Consider the following 25,700-nt stretch of genomic DNA (forward strand, 5'->3'; position numbering starts at 1 on the left):
CTCCAGACTCAGGCCCCTCCAGACCACGCTGTCCCAACAGGCAATGGAAGCTCAGACAACAAGCCCAGCATCGTCACAAAAACGTGGGGGGCAGTGAAACCTGAGGACAAGGGTGGAAGAAACAGCACAGACCTCAGGTTAGGGAGGTCACCGAGCCAAACAGGAGCCCACAACCTGCCTCGCTCTTTTTTTCCCTTTCTCCCCACTGGAAGGAGACACTGTTGAGGCTGGATTTGAAGTTCAAGGCTCCCCGTTCTTTATGAGCCAACAGGAGATGCTGGGACAGCAGGACAACAGCCTTTTGGAGAAGTCTTAAAGGATGTCATAGTTTTGCAAAGAGACAAAGGAACATTTCAAAAAAATACAGAAGTCTCCTTGCCAGGAATGTGGGGAATGTCAGAGAATATTACAAAACAGGATACAAAAGCTGGCCTCAAGCAATGTTAGAGACTCATACACTGGCCTGACAGTCAAGATGCTGAATCTCAGTGGAAGACCAACCATGAGGATGGCAGAGGCAGTTTATATGGTCCCATCTGTCTGTCTCCCACCAGTGAATCCAGCACAGCCCACTCTGCCAGCTGTCCCTGTGCCCCTTCCCACAGCCAAGCCCACCCTGCACCAGGACACAGGTCAAAACAGAGGCCTTCACATCAAACACAGCATTTCTGAGGAGCTGAGGCGAGCAGAGCCTCACAGGACACAGTGAAGGGCCAGGGAGGACCCGAGGATGCACAAAGGGAACTGGGCTGATCTGTGGCTGAAGGTCATGAATCCCAGGCCTTTGCTGTAAACAATGAGGAAAAGAGATGGTTCAAACGATTTTTCCTCAGTTTGGTTAATTAACCAAGCGCTTCCCAGCCTTCTGAGGGATTTACAGGCACAGGAGCTCCCACCCCCTCACACAGCTATTCCGGCTCATGGGAAGTTATGATGCCGAAGGCATTGGAGCCGGAGCAGTGGCTGCCAACAGCAGGGTCAGGAGCAGAGGAACAGCTCCTGGGGTCAGGCCAAGGAGAAGCCCAGGGGTCAGGCAGCAGCAGGAAGACCCAATTCCACACACCAACCGCTTGCAATAGAAAACAGAAGCCTCTTACTGGCAGAGCAGTGCCTTTGGCAGGAATGGGCATGTTTGTTCCAGCTTCCCTTCCATGTGAAACCCCCTCTGTAAGGAAAAGATTTGTCACAGCAAGACCCGCTTGGGGTTTTCTTGCCCAGCCCTGACAGCACAACAGCTTTGCTGGAGCTCACAGCCAGACATGGTGAGGACAGAGCAGCTGCTCGGAGAAGACAGATCCCCTCCTGATGGCAGGATGATGCCAGGACTGGCAAAGGCTCCAGCCCACATCCAGTGCTTTCCAGGGGTGATACAAGGAACACCTTGCCCTAATGACAGTCGTTCTGGAATACCCACTGTGATCACACAGGGAGGAACCTCTCCAATCTCCACCTCAGTGGCTGTGCACGCAGGGAAGCCCCTCTCTTCCCACAGCTTCAGGAGGAAGGAGTGATGTCCCAGAGTTCTTTGGCTAATGGAAATCCAGCCAGGAGGAGCCTCTGCAGGGCTTGAAGCCTGTCTGTCCATGTGCCACAGAGTGAGGGACCCTGGCAGGTCCTGCACCTCAGAGGGGCTGCCCACCCCAGAGACACCCAGGGCTGTCTCAGTCTAACACTTGGCACAGCAGTATTTTACACGTGTAAGTGTCCCAAGCAGCCAGTGTTGTGTCCTTCAGAACAACACTCTAAAACGCTCATCTCTTCCCAAGTAAGAGTTCCTTCCCAGTCCCACCAGTGTGCAGTGGTTGCTCCACTGGTGTTTCTGAGGAAGCCTTTGCCTCAGCAAAGCTCTCCCTCAGCACTGCAGACGGAGGTGTTTGTGGTCAATCAATCAGCTCACACCCTTCTAGAACTCTCCCATGTCTATTTTTATGAGCCACTAATTTTCGACTCACATGTGTGTTTTTGGAAGGGACCCCAGGCCCAGCACAGCTCAGCAACCTCAGCACCTTCGGGGACGAGCGGCTCCTGCCCCCAGCCCCCACGGCCGCTCACTGACCAGCCCCACCTGAGGCAGCCCACACTTGTGCCCAAATCCCCCGAGTCCCAGGGCCCAGACACATGCTGCACAGCTGCTCACCCGCTGCCCACCTGAGTGAGCCACAGCCATGGGCACGGGGCCGGGAGCCAACCCTGCCCTGCCCAGCACGTGACGGGTGACACTGGCCCGTGACGGCCGCGCACAAGGACTCGCTGCTCTCCCCGCGGCTGCTCACCCAGCGTGTCATTCCCACCTGCCCGCGGGACTGCGGAGCGTCACGAGGTGCCTCTGGGCCAACAGCACTGAGCGGGGCCGGAGGAGCTGATCTTTGCTCTCCCTGGGTCTCCAGAGCATTCCCAGAGAAGGCCATGGGACACAGCATCTCCTCCCACTGCCACTGCAAAGTGCCTCTGTGCCCATCCCCAGCCCAGATCCCAGCAGAGCTGGAGATGAAGGGGAGCAGTGCTGGAAAAACAGGGAAAGCACTGACAAAGCCATGCAGTGCCCTGATGGGCTGAGAAACCCAGCCAAGAAACACGAGCCCTCAGTAATCCATGGAACACAGCCTCACACAACGCTCAGGCACATCCCTCCGTGCTGCCAGAAGCCCTTCACGGCACAGCTCCTGCTCAAGGAGCGGCACGAACCACCTGAGAGCAGGTAAATCCCACGTGAAGCAGCCAGGCAGGTGACTGGTTCTGCCAGCACAGGTGAAGAGCAGCCCAAGGACAGCCAAGATCTCCACAGGCACTGGCAGTAAGGAGAGACTGGGATCTCTGAGGATTTGGGTCCCATCCCAAGCCAGCACCGGGCACTTGGGAGGACCTGGCCCTGTTAAGACAGATGTTCTTAACACACCATGTTTCCTCTTCTCCATGAAGACCACAGATAAAATATCAGTGAACCTTATCAAACACTAATCATTGAAACTCCTGATCTCGTTATCCCCTGCCTTCTCTAACGGCTGCGGCCATGCAACAGAGACATGGGGAGGACCTGGGGGACCTCAGCCCACCCCTCAAACTGAGAAGAGCCATCCCAAAGCAGAAGAGGAGCAGGGGCCAAGGTGGGGCTGTCTCAGTGCAGCAAAGGGCTTGCACGGATTTGTGTCTCTGAGAAGGGCAGGAAGGAAAAACGTCAAACCACGGAGCTCAGCCAGGGCCCGGCGCCGCTTCCGGCCGCGCTTCTGCACAACTCCATTAATGAGCCGACAGCTGCAGCTCCCCAGCCTGCAACAGCATTCACAGAAACAAGAAATTAATTAAAAAACAATCCCTGCTGCTCAAGCAGGTGGGAAAGCTGTGGAGAGCAGGAGAGGAGAGGCAGCAGCACAGTGCGGCTGCAGCAGCAGGAGGACAATGGTGCCAAGGCTCTGGGGACAGCGTGACCCCCAGCATGGCTTCTTCCATCACAGGGAGACATCTGGGCACACCCAGCTCCTCTCACAGGCAGAGGAAGGTGATCCACCCAAAACTCAGTGGGTCTCAGCCTGCTCTTGCTGCGCCTTTCTGTGCCCAGGATGCTCCAGCCACCCACAGCCGGCTGGAGCAGCTGCCACTGCTCAGGGCCAGGCTGACAGCACCCATGTGCCCAGGGAGGAGTGTGAAGCACCAAGCTCTGGCTCACCAGCATGCTCTGACTGTCCTCTTTGTTACCACTTCAATCCCACACCACATTCCTGCCACCACCACAGGGATCACAGAATCATGGAATCACAGAATGGTTTGAGTTGAAAGGGACCTTAAAGCTCATCTCATCCCACCCCCTGCCATGGGCAGGAACACCTTCCACTAGCCCAGGTTGCTCCAAGCCCCATCCAACCTGGCCTTGGACACTTCCAGGGATGGGGCAGCCACAGCTTCTCTGGGCAACCTGTGCCAGGGCCTCACTGCCCTCACAGGGAGAAATTCTTCCCAATGCCTCAGCAGCACCTGAGGGTCATCTCCAAACCCTCTCCCTGCATTTGAACATTAAAAAAAAATAAATTAAAAATTAAAATTGTGCTGGTTCTTTTGTGCTGGACACAGCTCACCACACCAACCAGCACCACCTCATTTTATCCACTCCCTGTTCCTCACCTGCTGCCACCCAGACAGCAGCCATCAGACCAGAGCTACCTTTGTCCTGGCCCAGCACACCACGATCCCAGTTTGCAGGTGATGTTTGCAGGCGATGTTTGCAGGCGATGTTTGCAGGTGATGTTTGCAGGAGCAGTGCTGGCAGCAGTGCCATGGTGTCACTGCTCTGTGCTGCGTCCCAGCTCCGGGTCTGCAGCAGGACTCTGGTCACAGCCTTATGCTCTGAATCCCTTTTTAAACACCTGGGGTCCCAGGGGTGAGTGTCATCAAGGTGGGCATTTGGAGTACACACCTGGGTGACTACAAATAGAAATGGCATCACCTGGTTCCCCCCAGACAGAACCTTGTGGGAAGAGCGGACACAGACTGGAAAACCTGAGCATCCGTGGCTGAGCCCACACCCTGCTCAGTGTCTCTGAGCAAGGCAGCCCCAGGGAGCCTCCCTGGCCCTTTCAGAGGCTGTGTACAGAACACCAGTGCTCCCAGTGCAGCCATTCCGTGGCTGGGAACCCCACTCCCCGGGCTGCCAGAGCGGAGCGACACCCCAGCACTGCCGGGGCCGGGAGCCAAGGTGGAACAATGGGAACCATTTACAGGGCAGGAAGCTGCATCTGCTGGATGAAACGCTATCTTCAAACAAGACGTGTTTGGATAACTCCAGTTTCATAACTCGCCTCTTCCGATGTTAGGAAATCACGGTAATAAAAAGAAAACAAAATGGAGGAGAAGAAACCTGGCACGGGGAACAAGGGGGGAACAGCTCGAGCCCCAACACTGCCTGGGGCTGCAGCCCCTGCACCAGGATCAAGGTCTGATCAAATATCCACGGGAGTTAAATGTGCACCACAGACAGCGGGGGCACAGTGAACTTTGATGGTCTGCTACATTACCACGTTTGTTTGACTGTTTGTCTTTCCAAGGGACATCAAAGCCATCCTGGGGGAGGAAAAAGAATCAGACTGAGCAGTAGGATATGGGGTCCAGCAGCCCTTACGTTCATCACCTTAAAGGTAGTGGAAGGGATGGTCTGAAAGCATCCTGCACACCCTGCAGATGCCAGCTCAACCCCACCATGGGGCAGCAGTGCCGGGGGCACACACGGGACCCCCCCAGGACCCCACTCCTCCTGCTGTGACAGCCAGCCATTCCTGCAGCTCCCACAGCTGCCACCTCCACAATTCAGGACAAGGAGCCAAAAGCTGAGGTCACCCAGCTCGGCCACAGACCCTCCCCAGCACCCACCTCCTCTCCCCACCCTCCCCAGGCCAAATATAAACTTGCTTACAGGAAATGCCTTAAAGAAAAGGCACCTCCCTGCGTCCTGAAGAAAATAAACTGTCTCTGGACATGAAGGAAATGGCTTTTTAAAAAAAAAAATTACACTGCAAAGCAACTTTAACCCCTTCAGTCCCTGCTGCAAATGCAGCCCCCATGTGCCTCAGGGAATTTCAAGGTGTCTGGGCTCCAGACTAGTGACATGAGAGCAGCCTCCTGCCATAGGCAGGTCCTGCAGCATCGCCAGGTCCTGAGCAAAAATGGCACAAAATCCAGAATCCAAACACAAACTCTCCATCTGGCAAGGAAAGCACAGGACCCTCACAAAGGGCTCATAGGTGGGAACCCACACTTGATTCCACAAAAGCACTGGCTCCATTCCCAGAGCCATGGGGCAGAGCGGGACTCACACAGCTGTTGGCATTGCTGGAGGTCCTGCCCTGCAGCCAGGGGTGCTGGGGGGCTGCACCTGAGCTCCCCTTCCCATCCCCACCCCTTCTTCGAGGGCCCTGGGTGGGGCATCAGTGCCCCCTCCCCTCCGAGGGTCCCTCAGAAGGTGTGCTGGGATCTCCAGCAGCTGGAAATGTGGCTCCCCAGCTTCCCAAAGAGGGCAGAGAGGGGGTACCCCAGTGATGCAGCCTCCCACAGCCCCCTGCAGCTCCTGCCCTGTGCTGGCCCAGCGCTGCAGCTGCTCCAGCCCAGCAGGGCAACATATGGAGGCTTAAGAAGCACCAAGATTGCCCTGACACCAATGGCCCAACACAAGGCACAAGAAAGAAAAAAGATAAGTCCAGGAAATCCAGGATGGGGAGAGGCAGCTGCCTCAGAACGGTCAAGGACAGCCCAAAGCCAACAGCCCAGTGTGGAGAGGGGAGAGCTCCCCCTCCCTGGTCCCTCCATGGGCACTGGGCACTGCCAGGGATGCTGGAGAGGAACCTCCATGGGCCAGGACAATAAGTAAACTCTACCAGGATCTGGCAGCATCAGAGAAGGTGATTCCATTCTCCCCACACAGAGGAGGTTGCTGAGGCAGAGCCTCTCCTGAAGCCAAGGCAGGAGCAAGGCCACGGGCACAGCCAAAGCTCTTCCCATGTCACTGACCCCAACGCCTCTCTAAAAGTCCCCTCAAAAACCAGGCATTCGAGGCTTTCAGCAGGCACAACGTGGTCTGATCCAATTCAGCTGCTGACACCCCCCCTCCCCCAGTGCCTGCTGTGTTTTGGGATTGCTCGGAGCAGGGACGTGTGGAGGTGTGAGGCCAGGCGTGGGAAAGGGAAGCGTGGGGTCAGCTGCCACTTGGCTGGGAAGTGAGTGTCCATGTGGAGCAGCAGCCAGACTCAGAGTTCAGCAGGAGATCATACCTGCCTCGAGAAAGGAGGAGATTTCAGCCCTGTCCCTGGTTTTTCACGTTGTGTACAGAGGTTCCCAGCACAAGCAGCCCCAGTCCCGGTGGAGCAGAGCCTGCCGAGCTGCAGTTATCCCAGCGAGGGGAAACAAGTGCCTGGGGCAGCTCCAGAGCAGAGGGATGCTTCTGCCATGGCCAAACAGAGAACAGGGCTGTTCCTCTGGCTCTTCAGAGATGAGCTGTACAGGGAAAGCCAGAGGTCGAGGAGGCATTTTGGTACCTACAGCCTCTGGAGATGCCCACAGGGAAGGTACTAAGGGAGAAGAGACCACGCACAGGGCCAACAGATGCTGGCAGTTCCAAGGATGGACATCTCCATCTTCAGCAGCTGAAGTCCTCAACAATATCTGCTGGGCAAACCAGTGGCACTCCCCAGCACTCCCAGTGCCACCCTGTGCCCGGGGAACAGCAGTTAACTCCTCCAAACATTTGGGTTTGTTTTTTAGAAGCCCATTATTTTCAGCTGGGGAAGGAGCACTGCTTCCTACATCCTTTCTGCTTTCACGACAGCAGCACCACAGCTCCCAGGACTTCAGCTCAGGAGAAATCAATCACACAGCCACCAGCGTGGTGCTCCTGGTGCATGTCCATGCCCGGGGGGCTCGTGCCAGTGGCTCTCGCCAGGGAACAGCCATCCTGAGATTTGCTCAGGAAGGTGTCCAGGGGCCTTGGGGCCATTCTCTGCCTGGGAAAACAGAGCTGGAACACTGGCTCTGGCTGCCCAGACGTCCTGCTCTTGCCCAATGACACTGAGGAAACGAGGTCAAGTGCTCTCTGTGTCACTGCTGTGGGCACTGTCCCACAGCCTCGTGACACCTCTGCCTGCCACTGCCCGTGGCCGGTTCCAGTTTCACCAGGAGCAGCAGAGGGAACCAGCCCCCAGCTGACCCTTGTGAGCCCCCCAGAACAAACCCCTGCCTACAGCCCTGGAACTGCTCCCCCCTCCCTCCCAGCCCCACCTTCGCCCAGCAATCGCAGCAAAGCCTCCTCTTCACTCCTTTTACTTTCTATTTCTTTTTTCCTTTAAATGCCAGCTTTCTTGTCCTCTCTGCCTGCAGGGCAGGAAATCCCCTGGCTCACCCAGGCTGGGGTGCACTGGGCCCCTCGGGTTCAGTGCTGGGACACCCCGGGAGGAGCTGCCAGCTGCTGCTCCCAGTCAAGCACTGGCATGGCCAAGCCTTGGCTGCAGCGCCCATGAAATCCAGAAGTTCCCCACACCAGCAGCCAGCTGTCCCAGGACTCATCCAGACGGCCTCAGCAGCCTCGTGCCCCCTGCAGCCCCCCGGGCTGTGACACTGCACACTCCTGCCTGGGTCCCCCAAGGCAGGGGCAGAGCTGGCACTGGACCAGGCTGAGCAGGGACCCCCACCCTGCAGCTGCGGGGCTCGGGGGCTCTGTCCCACAAGCTGTGATGCCCAGCAGCAGCCTGGCCAGCGGGTTTTGGTAACCCCTTGTCCAATTCCTGACAGACCAGGATGGCTCAGTGGGACCTGTGACACGGACACAGAAGGGACAGCTGAGCCCGGCCATGGAACAGCAAAGGAACTCAAGCTGGACATGGCAGGGGCATGGAACTGGATGGTCTCTAAGGTCCCTTCCAACCCGAACCAGCCCAGTATTCCATGAGTCTCCGGTGCCATGGGATATGAATCGGCTGAGCCCCAGGGAAGGTGCCCTGAGCTGTTAAAGCTGCTCCCAGCACCGGCCGTTATTACTCTGCCTGTGACTGGCAGGGGTGACAAGTGCCCTGTGCTGATAAGGGCTGGGCAAACAGCCCCAAGCAGGCCAGTGTGCCCGGGCAATGATTAACCAAGGGGAGGGAAGAGAGTGGACTGGGTAGATGGCCACTGATGGATGTCACAGCACTCAGAGACAGGGACACATGGGGACCCAGCAGCAGTCACATCCCACGGGCTCAGGGCCGGCACTCCAGGAGGAGCACGGGGCACAGAGGGAGGGGCAGGGAGCAGGGCAGAGCGAGGCCAGTGCAGCTCCACGCCAGAACGATCCCTCGTACGGAACGTGCAGGTGATGTACTCAAGGAATCAGACAGCAAACAGACAACAAAACCCCACAAGCCATCGCCCCCAGCACCAGGAAAATAATCTCTTGCTAGAAATGCAGGGACAGACCCTGTTTCTTTAAATCCCCACGCCCAGCCCCGCAGCCTGGAAAGGTTCACATCGTTCCCGAGGTGCCTCTCTGAACAGCAGGAACCAAAGGGCCATTGCAGCTCAATCATTAACCGGCAGGGAGACCCCCGGCCTCGCTGGAATGTGCAGCCACTGCCGGTCCCCTCTGGAGCTCGGAGCTCAGCACAAAGGTTCACAGACGCTCCTCAGCCCTGACCACCGGCCCCTGGAGCTCCAGCAGCTTTCCAACACAGCTTTCCTCCAGTGCTAAATCCCACCAAACACTCCCATCACACATCCCAGCAGGGCTGGAAGAGCATGTGCGTGAAGGGAAGTTGAGAAACAAGAAAACCTGACTTCCTGGCAGAAATTCCCATGCTCACCTCACCCGGGCAGTGCCAGCAGCACCCATGGTTTGGGGGGCTGCTACTCCCCGTGGCTTCTCTCGCCTTGAAGGCAGGACATGGGCACAGCATGAGATGGAAAGCCTGGCAGGAGAAATGGCATCTCAGCTTTTACAGCCCCCACACTGCTCCTAAAGCCTTTTTTACATGCACAAAATCAGCTCAGCTTTCATCCCTGGGCTCTGGCAATCAATGTCACCAAATCCAGAGGGACTGAGCAACATCTCTACTCTGGAGCTGGGGGAGGGAAGGAGACCCCCATGTTAAGTGATGCTCTGCCAGGCCAGGGAGATGAGCACTGGAACAGGGCAGGGGTCCTGCTGTACCATGGGACCTCCAGCTCCCCACACAGTCAGGGTCACAGTGACCACACCAGAGGCATTCCCTGCCCTGCAGCCCTGCTGCCTGAATTTGGGGATTAAACTCCCAGACACCAAATGCAAAAGCCCACACCAAGAGCAAAGGCAAGTCCCAAACCCCTGTGACAGGCAAACTGTCTCAGGCTCTTCACAGACAGATCAGCTGAAGGAAGAAGATTCAGTTCTCCTCTCTGCTGGGGATGATCTCCTCCAGGAGAGCAAAGCCAGAGAATTGCCTGGCTCCAGCCACTCCCCCTGGCTCCCCACAGCTGAAGCACAGAGGGGCCAGGCACCCTCAGCACTCCCCACACCCCTTGGTGCCAGCCAGCTTCCCAGATTGTTCCTTTGGCCCAAAGTCACGCAGCAACCTCTGCATGCCCTCGGGGAAAGGGCAACCTTTCGTTCCTGCACTCGACTTCAGTTGACTTTGAGAACCTTCAAATCTTTTTGAAATTAGTACAAAACCAAGGGGAAGTCCTGACGTGCCCTTGGGCACAACCACATTTTGTTCTCTTACAAAACTGAACCGCTGGCAGCCTGTCCCCTGCACACGCTGGGCTCTGGGCACCGCGGGCGATGCAGACAAGGAATGCTCAAAGGAGGCATGACTGGATTTATGCAGCCAGTCTTTTATCAGAAAAGGATTTCTCAGAGGAAGTGTGACCACATGGCGTGAACGTGAGCTGCTCCTCAGAAGCAGCTCTGATACCTGTGCTGGAGCTTGGTGTTTTGCCACATACGGAAAATGCTGGCAAGCCTTTGGGATAAGGCTGGGAGCTAATCTTTCCCCTGCAAGAATGGAGGGAGGCTGACAGGGTCTGAGCAGGTCTGTGGCCCCTGCTCCTGCTGGCACACGCGTGCGGAGAGCGGCTGCACAGCCACCTCCCCAGCTGGGCTTCAGTTAGAATGCAAACAGAAAAAGGCACAGCCACTGATAAGAGTTCACGTATGCACATGGAAAGAACGTGGATTTCTGCCAATAACTCATGATATGTGCTCCGACACCCTGGGACTGTACAAAGGCCTTTGGTAGAAGAGGCTCTGCTGCCCTCAGCACACAGAGCTGTTCCAGAACACAAACCACAAATCCAAACACACAAAGAGCTGGTGTTTGAGCTCAGCACGATCAAACAGCCCCTGGGGAAGCAGCCTCCTCCAGAGCAGCATTGGGTCACAATGTGACAAGCGACACACACATGGCAAACCCATCTGTCCCTACCAATGACAAAGGGCTCCAAAGGAGCTGATCCGCTGGGAACACGTGCCCATGGCACTGAAAGCCATCACATGGAGCCCAGCCTTCCCCACCACAGCAAGAGGGCCTGATCTGGAGTCTTCTGATGTCAGCATGGTTTTTCCAAGAACTCACTGACTCTCTGGATCAGATGGCAAATCTGTGCTTTCCCAGCCACCGGGTTAATCACCACTAATGCCAGGTAGAGGAGGGTGAGGAGGAACCCTGAGAAAACCCAGGCAGCCCAAACCCTTCAACCAGCCCCTCAGACCCCTGGCCAGCTCTGCTGGCAGCACATGGGTCAGCACAGCAGAGCGGGAGCTGGGCAGGCTGAACACCCGCTCCGACAGCAGCAGCGGGTCCTCATCCCACACACTGCCATGACTCAGCCTGGCAGCGACAGAGGGGGATCCAGTTACAGCTCGAGCATGTCAGGAGACAAGTACCAGCTCTGAGCTTCTCATCATCCCCAGCAGCAGCAACAGCCACCTCGTACAGGCACCACATCCACCCATGCAAGCACACCGGTCCAGACCACTCACATCCCACCTGGAGGCATTCTGGTGCTGCTGGAGGCAGTGGGGCTGAGCAGCACCCTCCAGAGCCACAGGTGAATCACAGAACCATTCAGGTTGGAAAAGCCCTCTGAGACCACCGAGCCCAACAGTTCCCCCAGCACTGCCAAGGCCACCACTGACCATGTCCCAAAGTGCCACATCCACATGGCTGTTAAATCCCTCCAGGGACAGTGACTCCACCACCACCTTGGGCAGTCTGTGCCAGGGCTGGATAGTCCTTTCCAGGAAGAAATTGTTCCTAATATCTAACTAAACCTCCCTTGGCACAACTTGAAGTCACTGTACCACTGCATCACCTCCCGTCTACTTCCTCTGTTACACACAGAGCTGCAAGTGATTCCGGGAAGGGACTCTCTCTCATACGTGTGTGCCAACGTTCCAGGCACAGCACAGCCCGAGACCAGGAACAAAGCCTACAGGTTCAGCAGATTGCTGGATGCTCTCTATCGAAATCCGCCCCCTCCTCTCCCCTCAAACCCCCGCACACAACCGCAGGTTCCTGATTTACCTTCGGGCTGTGCCTCGTCCAGGGGGACCCGCGGGGAGGAGGAGGAGGAGGAGGATGGGTGCGGGAGGAGGCCGGAGGTGCAGCGGGAGGGTCCCGGTGCCCGCCGCGGGCAGCGGGCGGGCTCGGGCGGTGCCAGCCGAGCTCCGGCTGTTATCGGTGTGATCGCGGCCGCGGCAGGTGCGGGATCCCCCCGCCGGGATCCGTCCCACCCACTCCCGGGATCCGCCTCCCAATCCCTGGGATCGCCCGCCCCGGGACCGCCCCGCTCCGCTCCCGGAGCTCCGGGGGCTGCGCTCGAACCGAGCGGTGGAGCCGCTTCGGCCACACCGGGACAGAGGAGGGACGTGAGATGGTCCAGGGCTGGAACCCCTCTGCTATGGAGACAGGCGGGGAGAGCTGGGGGTGTTCAACTGGAGAAGAGAAGGCTTCACGGAGACCTGAGAGCCCCTTCGAGTCTAAAGGGACTCCAAGAGAGCTGGAGAGGGACTTGGGACAAGGGCCTGGAGTGCTAGGACAAGGGGGAATGGCAGGGTTAGATGGAAGATTGGGAAGAAATCCTTCCCTGTGAGGGCAGTGAGGCCCTGGCACAGGTTGCCCAGAGAAGTTGTGGCTGCCCCATCCCTGGAAGTGTCCAAGGCCAGGTTGGACAGGGCTTGGAGCAACCTGGGCTAGTGGAAGGTGTCCCTGCCCACGGCAGGAGGTGGATCGAGATGAGCTTTAAGATCCCTTCCAACCCAAACCAGGCTGTGTTTCTGTGACACATGTGAAGTTCAGTCCAACCCCAGACCCGTCCATGTCCCACACTGCCCCAGCCCCTCAGCCCCTCCACTCAGCCACCCCCCTCCCTCTGCTCCCAGACCGGCAGCAGCAACTGCAGGGCCTGGCCTGGCCCGTGGGCTGGAGCTGGCGGCTGTGACACCAACAGCTGCCACCTCCCCACAGGGCTCAGCTCCCATGGGGGTCCCTCAGGCTGTTCCCCCCACAAAGAGGAGCCCCAGGACAGTTTCTGGACAGACACCTGGCTGTCCCCAGCTCTCCTGTCCATCAGACCCCATGGATGGAACAGCCGGGGTGGGAGCAGCAGCAAGGCACTGAGAGGGGCAGCAGGGCTGCTCTCAAGGTCTCGTGTCCCCAGAAATCCCCCTCACTCTGCAGGGGATTTACCTGCTCCATAGTTACTCCTCCAACAGCACAGGGTGAGGAGGACCCTCTTCATGGCACACACACCTCACAACCTGGCTCTGGACCCCAGACCTATGTCACACCAGAGGGGACCAGCCACATGTGATTTGCAAGAGAGTGAGGAAGAAAAGGGTAGGCAGAGTTTGGAATAGGATGCTAAGAGGGGAAAAAATGTTTAAAGTGGACTTGAAGGAGGAATTTTGTTGTGAGAAATGGGAGGCAAAAGGGTTGAAGGTTAGGAAGCAGCAGCCTGAGCATAGAGGGAGAGGCAGAGGAGGCAGAGCATGAGATGGAGGCAACAGGACCCTGGGCAGGAGGCCTGAGACAAACACTGGGCACAGACACTGGCAAGGAAAGGTAGGTGGCAATTTGAGAGGGGGGATCATCAGAAAAGCAGGAGAGAGACCAGGTACATTGCAGGGATGCCACAAAACAGCTTTTCCCTTGAAATCACTGCTCGGAGGGATGCCCAAGCTCCCAAAGTGGGAGGATCAAGTTAAAAACCAGGATTTTTTTCCCCACTGTTTTCATAGTCTGAGAAGCTTTTGATGCACATCTCCTTCCTTCCTTCCCGAGCTCCTGACCCTCCTCCCACCAAGCTCCTGCCTGCCTCTACCCCCCCACCCCGTAGCCCCTCACCGTGGAGGGACGGTGCTCCAGCACAGGCTGCTCAGTGCAGCCCTTGTTGGCTGCAAAGTCCTCCCACAGCTTTGTGTGTGGGAGCCCCTCGCCAGCTGGAGCCCGGGGGTGGGCAGGGGGATGGCAGGGGGGTGACAACAGGCAGCCAGTGCCCTCCCAGGGTCAGCTCCAGAGAAGGGAGCAGCTGTTGATCCGGGGGGATCAGTGGAAGTCACTCAGGCAAGGAGCGATGGGCTGTGAGCGCCCAAGGGTCAGAGGAGGGGTCAGGGGAGCTCGGGGTACCAGGACCCAGCTGAGCCTTGACCCCCACAAGTACCAACCCCCTCAGAGCACAGGTCCCTGGCTCCCGGGGAGGGGACAGAAAGGGACAAAGGGTGAGCAAAGCCTCTGGAAACATGATGGGTGCAGAGCCTCGGGGTACTGAGTGACTCCCAGGCCAGCACCCAGGGGACAGCCAGGATGGACATTTCACCGGGGGGGTCCCAGAACGGTGACAGCCAGTGGAAAAGTGCTGGGCTCAGAGGATTTCAAGCATTTTTCCATTCATTCCTTGTGTGAAGCAGGAACAGGGAGGGTGTGGGGGCAGAGAGCAGGAATTCTCCCGGGGACACTGAGCTGGAAAGAGGCAGCAGCGAGGGCAGGGCAGAGCAGCCGCTCCCACCCGGAGCCCGCGGGCACTCACACGCGCCGGGTTCCCCCACGCGTGACCCCTTCACGGTCCTTTTGGGTCCCCCCGACCCATCACCCCTCCAGGGCCCTTGCACACCCCCCCGACGTGTGACTCTCCCACGTGGTTCTTGTGGGCCCCCCTCACGCGAGACCTCCCACGGTCCCTCTGAGTCCTCCCCAAGGTTGACCCCACCCATGGCCCTTTTGGGCCCCCCCGCGACCTCCCTGTCCTTGTGCCCCCCCGGCCGCGGAGCAGGACAGGGCGTCCTCTGGTGGCCCCGACACGCAACACCAAATGAAAAGCCCCTGGAAAAGCCAAACCAAGGAAACGGTGTAAAAAAGGGACAAAAAACTACTCTGAATCCGTGGCAAAAGCACCTTTGCTCCAACTGAGCACCCCCGGTGGACTCATCCTGCACTCCCTGCCATGGCCAGTCACTGCTGCTCTTTTCCAACAACAAAATACACACAGAGAAAAAAAGTTACACTTTTCTTCCAGGTGTATGAATACAAAGACACTGTACTGGGGTATGTGTGTCACACACAGCTGCTCAGGGACTCCTGCTCTGCTAATGCATTTTCCACAGCTCCTATTTTTCCACTCCTGTGGAGGGAGAACAGGAGAAACCTGTGGTATTTTCACACGAAGCAGCTTCACCTGGGTGTCACCCCCTGGCAGAGCTGGGGTGCCCCATTTATTTCTCTGTCTGGCTCCCCAAATGCAGAACATTTTTGGCTTTTTCCAATTCACAGGCACAGAAGCAGCATCAAGGTGCTGCCACTGCAGCCCTTCCAACCTCTGGGTACCCAGCAAACACCACAAGGAGCCCCAGGCCCACAGGACATCCCTGACACCCGTGCAAGTAGTGAATCTGCAGCACAGAGAACCCAGAAACTGTCTCTGCCCCATCTGCCTGGAGCTTCCAGGGCCCCAGGGATGCTCCAGTGCCAGCCTCAGCACTGAGCCTCACACCAGAGGGAAGTGGGAAAGCCAGCTCCAGCCGAGAGGAGGAGGATGGCTTCAATATCCTTGTTTAGGAGAAGAAAAAGGCACCCGAAATGGCAGCTGGAGCCGTGTCACCAGCTGCACAAGTACAGCAGGAAGGATCTCACCAGCACCGAATTCCCTGGCTTCCAAGGGAGGAGGGTGAGAGGGAGGAAAAGAGAAGCTCAGAGACACACACAACAGCATCATTCATGGGAGCTGAGTTTCTGCAACAAGGGTCCTGTGTCTGGCCCAGAGCTCTGGGTAATTAAAACAGCAGCCACAGATCTCTGAGAAACAGCAGGAATTTATCCAAGGAATCCGGATTATGTGGCCACTGCTGAAGCAGGGCAGCAAGTCCCCAGCTGCTGGAAGGCAAAACGCTGGCGAGCGATGAGCAACCAGCTCCGTGCCCCAGCTGTTCCTGCCTCACCCACACATGCCAGAGCCTCCTCCTGCCACATCGTGGGGCTGGGGGATTGGCCCTCCCTCCACACAGTCCCACCGAGGGGACAGGGAGGACCCTGGTCCCCAGCTGGCATGTGGGCTTTGCTGCAGCATGCAGAGGTGATGACATCGTGCCTGCACTTGGGGGCACACAGGGGGAAGATGAGGAGCTCATGGCTGCTCCGAGCAGCTCGGTGGCAAACCGAGCAGTCTGTGGTCCCAGAGATAACAGTGCTGGTTTGCAGCTCTAAGGACAGGGTTTTCCAGTCTGGTCTGGCCTTGGAAGCACGCACGGGATTTCCAACACAAGTGAAAAGAGGCAGAATGCTGAGCAATCTCTTGAAAATCTTACCAGCACAGTTGTCTTCTGGGAGCGGCCATGGACCCTTCAGAAGACCCCCGGAGGGGATCCACATGCTCCCTGTTCTCATGTGGATCATGCCAAAACAACCTCCTGCCCTCTCTGTCCCTTGTCCCGTGGGGCCAATTGCCCCTGGCTACAACTCACCCCACATGCCAGCACTGAGGGAACAATGTCACTGCCACGGGTCCAGCAGAAGGAGCTCTGTGGAAAACTCCAATTCCCCCTTGCCTGTGGCAAACTAACCTGATCTCCTCATCCCTGAGGAAAAACCGCTGTCCACCCAGCATGTTTTGGGCCATTCCTGAAGGGATCATTTATCAGCAGGAGGAAAGAGTCTCCAACATGAGTCTTGGGGCAGGTATGAGATGGAATTTTTCACTAAGCACTGCAGCTGACAGAGCCCAGAGCCACAGTGTTTCCCCTTTCCCATAACCCAAAAGAAATGGCTTTCAAGATGTTACCCACACCCTGTTATCACATGCATCTTTACAAGCCACATCAAGCCAAGTTTAGCACTGGAGTTCCAAATGAACAAAACCTCCTTGAGCATTTTCACAGCCTTGACAAGATGACTGATACAAGCATCATCAAGACACGATCAAATACAAAATAATGCCCTTTCTTTGATGAAAAGTGGGGGTTCTTTCCACGTGATGGCCTCTTGGGCGGCTGATGTGTTTCACCAGTCGGTCCAGGACAGTTAGCCCTTGGCTTTGGGAGTGGGATCACCCACATTAAGACACAGTGGGCAGCCGGGCATGGCTCAGAACAGAACACCACCAAAATCGCTCGGGTTTGGAAGGAAAGCAGAGCCTGAGCCCCTCAGCCACGTCCCCTGCCCACGCCCTGCCCTTTGCATGCCCCCGCGCTGATCCGCACCGAGCCCACCCTGCACCAGTCCCGCAGCCCTTCCCCTCGCTGAGCAGCAAACGCGACCTCCTCCTGTCGCCGCAGCCCCGAGCCCCGCACTCACCTGCCCGCCCGCGCCGTCCCGCCCCGCACGGAGCCGCGGCCCCAGGGAGCGCCCGGAGCCCCGGCGGGGAAACGCGGCCCCGACCCCGGCCCGGCCGCCCATCGCTCGGCTCCGGCGGGACGGGCGGGACCGGCGGCTCCTCCCCCGCCGGGATGCCCGGACGGGACCGGGGCCGCTCGCGGGGAACGCCCGCTCCCCTTCCGCCCGCTCCCCCCGCCCGGAGGAGCCTCCCCAGCCGCGCCTCCCGCCGCCGCGTCCTGCAGCATCCCCGGGACCCCGCTCAGCCCCGGGGTCAGGCGTCACCAGGGGCCGAGGTCAAGGTGATGCTGAGCCACGGGTTCCACCTGCATCCTCCCAAAACTGAGTCACCCCCGCTCCGGCCCCACACCGCGCCTGGGCGCTCGCTCGCTGCCGCCTCCGCTCCCGGGGGTGGGCGGGTGTTCAAAGCCCTGCGGACACTCCGGGCAGGGCTCAGAGGCTCTTCATTAAGGGGAGAAGGAATTGACGTGATCAGACTGGCCTGCGAACACCTCTCACCGCTTTTTCCCCATTTGACCTCTCAGGCTTTGAAAACAAACGCCCGTGAGCATGGCACAGCCCCAAGAGGCTCCCACGGCCCCCTGCCTGCTCCTTTACACCACCTTCGCCCCAGAAGGACAGAGGGGCAATTTCGGACGCAGGAAGCATTACCTTCCTGTGCCTGTTTAAGGAGTTTGCACGACAAAGCTCCAACCAAAGCAAAACCATTGCCCAGCTGAACCTTTCTGCCAGTTTTCAGTGTATTCTCTCATTATCATTTCAGGGAAGTGATCACACTTGGAACTTCTCTCTCAGCCCCTTCTATCTCATGCAAACCACCCCAAGGATGCAGCTAGAACTTTACAGTCAGTCTCAATCTCTCCTTGCTGACAAAGGAAAAACTTGGCAATACCGTGGGCACCAGGTGGCCACAGGGGCCTTTTCCCAGCTCATTCCCTGCACTTCCTACCTGCCATGCAGCTCACCAACAGAGAAAAACCCTCTCTCTAACCCATGCTCGTCCTTTCTGGCCTTCAAAGAAGGATCCTGCTGTCCAGAGGGGGGATCTGTATTTTGTTACCTACAGGAAACAGGAAAATTTCCACCCCTGGAATTAAAGCTGCAGAAGGACTAAAGAACATAAAGGTGACACGGGAACAAACAAAATGTGTTTAAAATTCCTGTAGGCAAGGCACTAACAGGCATCCTCTGCATGTCCATGTCACTGCCCTGCTGGTTCCTCTTAATTACCCGAGGATGGAATTCTGTGCCTGGTTCCGTGGGCTCACATGGGATCCACCATCCCTGCAAACCTCCTGCACCCACGACAAATATCCCAGAGTGACCCATGGGGAAACGTGGAAGCCTGGCTATGCCAGGGCACTAGCACCAGCCCAGGGCACTAGCACCAGCCCATGTCCTAGGGCAATTTAACCAACAGGGATAAGTATGTATCAAAAGGCTCAGCAGCTCCAAAACAGCCTCAGGGGTGCACTGATGAGCTGGAAGGGAAAGGCTGGAGATCATGTCTGGAGCCTCAGGAGAGGCTGTCCCAGCTCCTGAGGAAACATCTGATGGAAGGGGCACAAACTGCTCTGGCAGGGTGAATTTTAGTGCATAAAGTCTTGTTTAGGAATGACCTCATTATTTTTTTGAAAAACTTTTTTACTGATAATAGTTAATCTCAAAGCACATGCACTGGCCAGGCAGGGATCCATTCCTGGTGAGGAGAGGGTGCAGGAGTAAGGCCACAGAGACTGTAATTGAGAGAAGATGAGAGTATTTGAGGAACATCTTTCCTTCATGAGGAATAGGCCAAGGAGTGGCAGAGCTCATCTCCAGGGCTATGTGGAGCCAGGAGGGACCCGGCATTAGTTTGGGGTGGATGCTGGTGTTTCAGTGTGAGTCACCAGCTGAGCCTGAGCCCAAGCCCGGGCAGGCAGGAAAGAGGAAGAGGAAGGAGCAGCAGCACAGAATCCCCTCATCACATGTCCCACTAAACCCACTAATAATCACATTCGGTTCAGCTTTTCTACTTCCCACCTCTCCAGCCCACACCCAGCCCTGTGACTGCCTTTTCCACCGTGTAGCAGCAGCAGTTTCTCAGCCAGTTCCAAAACTGCCCAGAACAGGTCCCTGCTGCCATGTCCAGCATCCCACCCAGCCCAAGAGTCCCCCCAGATCTCCCCAGCACCGACACCACAGACGGGGTGCGGCCCCGGTGCCGAGGGCAGTGGTGCAGCCCCTGCACACCCACCAGCCCTGGCACAGCCCCCTCCTCCATGTCCCTTCCAACCCATCTTGGCAATGACAAAACCAGATCCCAGTCCCCGTTTTCTCCCCAAAACCCAGGGAATTGAACACATGGGCACAGGCCAGGAGAGGAACAGGGGCCTTGTGCTCAGGCCACAGACCCACCGAGCCAGCACAGGAGATTTGCATGTGAGGAGAGAAGAACAGCTCAGCTGTGACAACACATCAACAACAGCTAAATTTAGAGGGTTATTTTCAGCAATCCAGATGCTGGGTAAATACAACCTTATTATTTCATGCAGGGGCAAAAGTTCAGCCGAGTCCCTTGTGCTGCTTTTCCCCATTAGTTCACCACGTCCAGCCAGAGGAGCCCACCCTGAAATGCTGCAATGTCACCACTGCCTGGCTGTGCTGCCAGGAGCCACCAGCTCCATCCCTGTCCCTCGGCAGTGAGAGGAGTCACTGCTCAGTGACATCTGCAGAGCACCTCCCAATCCCTTTTGGAGGGTCCTGGTGCTGCTGTTGGCAGGAGTTTATTCTGAGGATGCAGGTTTCATGTGCACGGCCAGTCTGTGAGCCTTTCCTTTCTGCTCTTCCAGAACAATACATGGGAAGTGAATGCTGGAGAGGAAGCAGAGGGTTAGGAAATCCATGGAAACCTGACCGTGCTGGGACTGTGCAGGGGCACTGTGTCCCACCCAGCTGGAGGTGCTGCTGGAGGGGACCACAGGGTGGGCCAGAGGGGGTCCTGCCACAGGCAGGGCGGTGGGAGGGACAGTAGGGACAGGCAGGTATCAGCTGGGGTGGTGTGAGTGTCACTGAGCCTTCACCAGGAGAGACCTGGATTCTACAGGCAGTTTTAACAAAGGGGAAAACACCTATAAATGTTCTTCCCCCAAAAATCTCAGTCACAATGTTATCCAGCCCTGCTCCTTCCTTTTCACGGGGCTCTTTAACCCTTTTTAAAAAGCTCTTGACATTCATGTTCCTAATCTCTGCCATGAAAGGGCCAGAGACCACCCAGGATACGTCTGGGGCTCCCTCACAAAGTACCTTTTGTTGCCCAGAGCTCTCCTGTACTCCCAGCTCTCTCCAGCTGGGCTCAGAGCTCACCTAACCCTTACCTGGATGAAAACAAGAGGCCCCTGGACATTGCCCTCCAATCAGGGAACTGGCTGGAGACTCCCTGGCACATCCCATGGGGTCCCTGCATGGCAGGTTTCCCTTTTCATGGCACCAAGGCTCTGGCCAACAGTGGGCAGCCACTCTCCTCCTGACTCTGGTGCTGGAGCCACCATCCCCAGGGCCTGTCCTGAGCCCTGTGCCAAAAGCAGCAGAGCCACCCTGGGCTCCAGGTTCCCCCACTTCCAGGGCTGTCAGAGCCAGTGCCCATGGGCTGCCTGTAGTATGAAATGGTTTGATTCTGGGGGTGTCACTGTGCAAAGACCCCCATGGCACTGACCAGTGGGATGACAAAAGGTGGGACCTCGACCCTCCTGCCCACAGCCCCATCTCCATCCCTGTTTCCCAGCCCTGCTGGCACACACCCCTCCTCCTCCTCCTCCCACCAGCCTTCCCAGCACCCACGAGCCCCACAGGGTAGGGCAGCCCCAACCCCCAGCCTGTGCCCCCACCCTGGCAGAGGTTTGGTGGAGCTGCACACAATCCCCATGGGTCAGCCTGGAGCTGCACCACGAGTCCCTCCTGCCCCACAGTCACACATGAGGCACCTCAGTCACACAAAGCCAGGGGGCTCTGAGCCAGGGAGACCCTCCTTCCCGGGTCACAGCAGTGCCGAGGCTCCGAAGCTCCCAGTGAGTTTGTCTGCAGAGCACAAAGCTGTTCACCACAAAGAGAGGAATGGGAAAGGAACCAAGGCCCTTTGGCAAATATATCCCTCTGAAAACAACAGTCTGGGGGCAAAATCACGCTGCTGACAGATGAACCCAGGAGCCCAGCAAGGGGACTGTCTTCTTCCCATGACCCCTGCCCGTCCCACAGCAACAATATTCCTGCCCAAAAAACATTGCCATAGCTTACCTGCATCTTTCCTATCTTCTAGAAATGTGAAACTCTGTGAAAAGAAAGAAAAAAAGAACAGAAATAATTTTGTTATAGATTTAATTCTCATACTCAAGGACTGCTACCCCTCATGTCTGGGCTCAGTCCCCCCTCCAGCCTCTCCTCCGCCCGGAGAGAAGCTGGGACCAGAAGTGGTGCTCTGGCTCTGAGGAGAAGCACAGTTCTGGCAAAGGCTTCTCCCCAGGGCATCGGCCCCATTGGTTTTAAAATGCCAGCACCACCCACAACCCTGAGTGCTGGGCAAACACAATGTGCCCAGCACGCACCCACCACCCCGGCTCCAAGGAAAGCCAAGAGCAATTGGATTCACAGCAATGGAGCCTCAGCAGCACTTGGGAGAAGGCAGCAATTTGCAGAGGTGGAGCTGAGGGTCCCCCACTCCCCCATCCTGAGGCAAACCCAGAGCCTGGGACCCCCTGGAGCCCCAGAGCGCTGCCACAGCCCCGTGGACGGGCCGGAGGGGCCGCAGGATCCCTGCAGGAATGCAGAGCGCTGCTGAGCTGGCCTTTCCCACGGACCCCCGGGACCCCTCTTCCTGCCGGGGCAGCAGGGCTGGGAATGACCCAGGAGAGATGGGTTTAACCGTGTCCCTGCTGCCGGGCTTCCCTCAGCAGTGCCTGCCCAAGAGGTGCCATCAGCGGGGCCGGAGACATCGCTGCGACCTCACAGAGAGCCCACATCAGTGGGGGTGGGCACTGTGCTCCTCCAGCTCCTTTGGCATTGCCCAGTCTGTTCCCACACCTTCCTTTTCCCACAAAATCTTCCGCCAGCCACAGCTCCACCTCATTTAACCGGGAAAGCTTTAATTCCACAGAGCCCAGCATGTTTCTCCCTCTTCAAGAAATTCCTCGGCTGTTCATGGTGAACAGAGCAGCTGAGCAACACCAGCACGGAGGGAGAGGGGCCAGACTGAAGCAGAAGCCTCAACCCCACACAAGGCCATCAGTGTGCACCAAGGGCACCCAGGAAGGTGGTGCCCTGGCCAGCGGGGCCACCAGACCCCACGTCGGGCTGAATCCAGTGGTTTACCGGCTGCTTCCAACATCACTGAAGCCCCCAGGCACTGGAGCCAGCATGGGCTGGGCTGGAGGCCTTGGGGTCTGCAGCTGGGCAAGGCAGATGCAGGAGCCAGTGTCCGTCTCTGTGCCACCACGAGTACGATGGCAATGCCAACACACAGCACGCAGGGACAAGCAGGGTTAACGAGGACAGCTGAGCTCTCTGGAGACAGCAGGGACAAGACAGCCACTAATATTACTAATGAATTTCACAAATGTCATTTTTAGACTCAACTATTTTAAGCATTGCCCTGAAAGCCCGGGGGACAGTGTGCATTCCACATCCATTTCACCGCAGCAGATCCACTCGCCCGGCACAGCCTGGTGTACAGCTCTGTCTGCAGAGGGATTTTATGCTTTTCCCAATCTGAAGCTCCCAAAATCCACACTAACCATATTTCTACCATCTTCCCAGCTCACCTCCCACCACACTGCGTGGGCTGGGACACAATAAACCAGTACAGTGATCAGAGGCAGGCAGGGAGATTTGCTCTTTATTAAGGCGACAGATGACGAATTAAAGCCCAATGAAAAATCCCAGATGCCACGAGAGCCGCTGCTGCAGGAAATTAAAACTGGGGGCCCCCGGCCTCGCTGCTCCTTTGTCATGTCGCTCACAGCCACCCTGGCCCTGCGGGTCGGCCAAGGCAGCCGTGCTCCCGCAACGGGAGCAACCCGAGCCTCTGGGTTCGAAGGGGTGTCCCAGCCCAGCCACACCACCCGAGCATGGCAGGACCACCTCGGAGGGCCAAAAGCACACCCAGACACACGCAGCCCCCGAGCCCACCGCCGCTCTCACCGGGCACAGCCCCCGCCCACCCGGGGCTGCTGCTGCGGGACGTGGTGACCCAGTGACGGTGACCCAGTGACGGGCGAGCACAGGGACGGGGACCAGCACACCCACATGCGGCCCAGCCAAAATTAACCTCTCACGTGCACGTGGGGCACGGGCACGACACCCCCCAGAGCAGACGCTGACACCGTGAGCAAACCGAGCGCCGCCGGGGACGCGTCCCCGTCGTCCCTTCCAGAGGCTTCTCCTGAAATTGGAGGGTGCCAGCGGCGGACACCACCCAGCAGCGGTCCCTTACCTTGGCTCTTTTGAAGCAAGACCAGAAAAAATCCAGCAATGGCATGATGGGCGGGCGAAGGGCCGGCAGAGCCCCCCTAGAGCGCGGCGCTGCCCCCGGCGGGGAGGGCCCCCCCCGGCACCCCCATGGCAGCGCCCGCGGCAGCGGAGCCGGGCAGAGCCCAGTGCGGGCAGGAGCGGCCGGCGGGCGGAGGGAGGAGGAGGAGGCAGCGGCGGAGGCGGGCCAGCATTCAAACCCTGCACCGTTATTCAGTTGGTTGTGAACAGGCTTGGACGCGATTGAAATTCCCTGAAGATTGCGAGTTTTAAACAGCTCCAGGCTTTCCTTCCTGCCTGGAACGCACCGCCTGCTCCCATTCCCAGGCAGCGTGAAGGGGCGAGGGGAGAGAGACACTCTGGAATGGGAGAAAGGCACTTGGAGCTGTCAAAGGCACACGTAGGACGCTGAAAAACGGACGGTTCAGGTTGTCACTCCAGTGCTGCCCAAGCTGACTGGCAGCTCCTGGTGCTCTCCCCTTCGAGGGACAAGGGATACCCAGCCGTGGTGTCATCCCTGGATGCCCCCGCCACGGCCTCCCGCGTGCTTAGGTGCTGCTGGCCCCACTGCGGGCACAGGAGGTAGCCAGGCTCCCCTTGGCCACAGCTGGCAGCCAGGCCCACCATGGGCACCCAGGCTCACTGTGCCGAGCACGGCGAGCACCCTCAGCACAGAGCAAGGGCACGCAGGGCCAGCCTGCAGGAGAGACCCCAGCAGAGGGAACAACACAGGGAAAACCACCCCTGGCCATCAAATATGACTGAGCCATTCACTCCAGCTATTCACAGCTCCTTACCTGCCTTCCACAAACATCATTTGTTCACAAAGGCCACAATTTAAGGTCCCTTCACGAGCATTTGTGCCAGCCCTCCGCTCACAGCCCCAGGATTCCTCTTGCAGGCACAGCTCGGAATAAGCAAGGGCTAAGCAAGGGCAAGCGTCTCCAGCGATGCCCAGGCTCAGCCCTGCTCCCACAGGACCCTCGGTGGGTGCCACCCACACTGCACTGGCATCAGGCTCACCCGTGGCATTGCTCCTGCCCACTGCCCATCCCAGGCTGGGGTCAGCTCCACATGCTGCAGGGACGGTGCTGCCCATGCCCAGCCTTGCACCCGTGCAACTCCCTGCAGGCGGGCACAGCTCTGCCATGGCCCTGGCACAGCTCTACCATGGCCCCAGCACAGCTCTGCCATGGCCCCAGCACAGCTCTGCCATGGCACCAGCACAGCTCTGCCATGGCCCCAGCACAGCTCTGCCATGGCCCCAGCACAGCTCTGATGTGGCACCATCACAGCTCTGTCATGGCCCCAGCACAGCTCTGCCATGGCCCTGGCACAGCTCTGCCATGGCCCCATCACAGCTCTGCCATGGCCCCAGCACAGCTCTGCCGTGGCCCTGGCAGCAGGTCACAGGCAGATGAGTCCCAGCACTGGCTCCAGCTGCCTCCTTCCATCTCCCCTCACTCATTCCTCAGTGGGCTCTGGCACCACTCCCAGGCTTGGCACCAGCTGCAGCTCCTCACCCTGTCCCCCGTGTCACTGGTGTTCCTGGGCCAGCTCAGCGGGGCCGGGGGCACTGAAGCACAGTGCAAGCTTTGTATTATCCTTTTCTCTTCCTTTCAAAGCCTGGGGCTGGGAAGGCAGTCTCACCTCTATGGCACGTGTCCCACTGGGGTCACCTTTCCATGCCCACTGCCAGACATCCCCACACATCTCACCAGGCACTGCTGCCAGAGGGCTGAGCTGGCAGGGGCCACCACTGCGGCCAGGACATGGAAGGGCACTGTCACCATGATCCTGGAAAGGCTCCACCATTGTCACTCGGGGCAGCCCCAGGAGGCTGTTCAATGCTTCTGCAGGTTTTGCCCCCAGAGCAGGGCATTTGGGCCTGGG

At 58.0% G+C, this 25,700-nt stretch overlaps 1 protein-coding gene across 3 annotated transcripts in view; it reads right to left on the reverse strand.

Moving 5' to 3' along the window:
* Window positions 1–23,893, reverse strand: part of STARD8 (StAR related lipid transfer domain containing 8) — a 45,092-nt gene extending 21,199 nt beyond the window's left edge. Inside the window, exons 1-2 of one of the 3 annotated variants that reach the window (XM_027663090.1) lie at window positions 23,773–23,893; window positions 21,582–21,615 (exon numbers count right to left, since the gene is read on the reverse strand). In XM_027663090.1, the coding sequence (XP_027518891.1) occupies window positions 21,582–21,615; window positions 23,773–23,817 (79 nt within the window). In that variant the 5' untranslated portion in view covers window positions 23,818–23,893. Of the gene's footprint in view, window positions 1–12,011; window positions 12,050–21,581; window positions 21,841–23,772 lie in introns of those variants that run through there. The other 2 variants (XM_027663089.1, XM_027663093.1) reach the window with 2 other exon arrangements.
* Window positions 23,894–25,700: the final 1,807 nt, after the last annotated feature.

Source organism: Corapipo altera, unplaced genomic scaffold (assembly GCF_003945725.1).
Source record: "Corapipo altera isolate COAL_440 unplaced genomic scaffold, ASM394572v1 107b, whole genome shotgun sequence".
Taxonomy (NCBI): Eukaryota; Metazoa; Chordata; class Aves; order Passeriformes; family Pipridae; genus Corapipo; species Corapipo altera.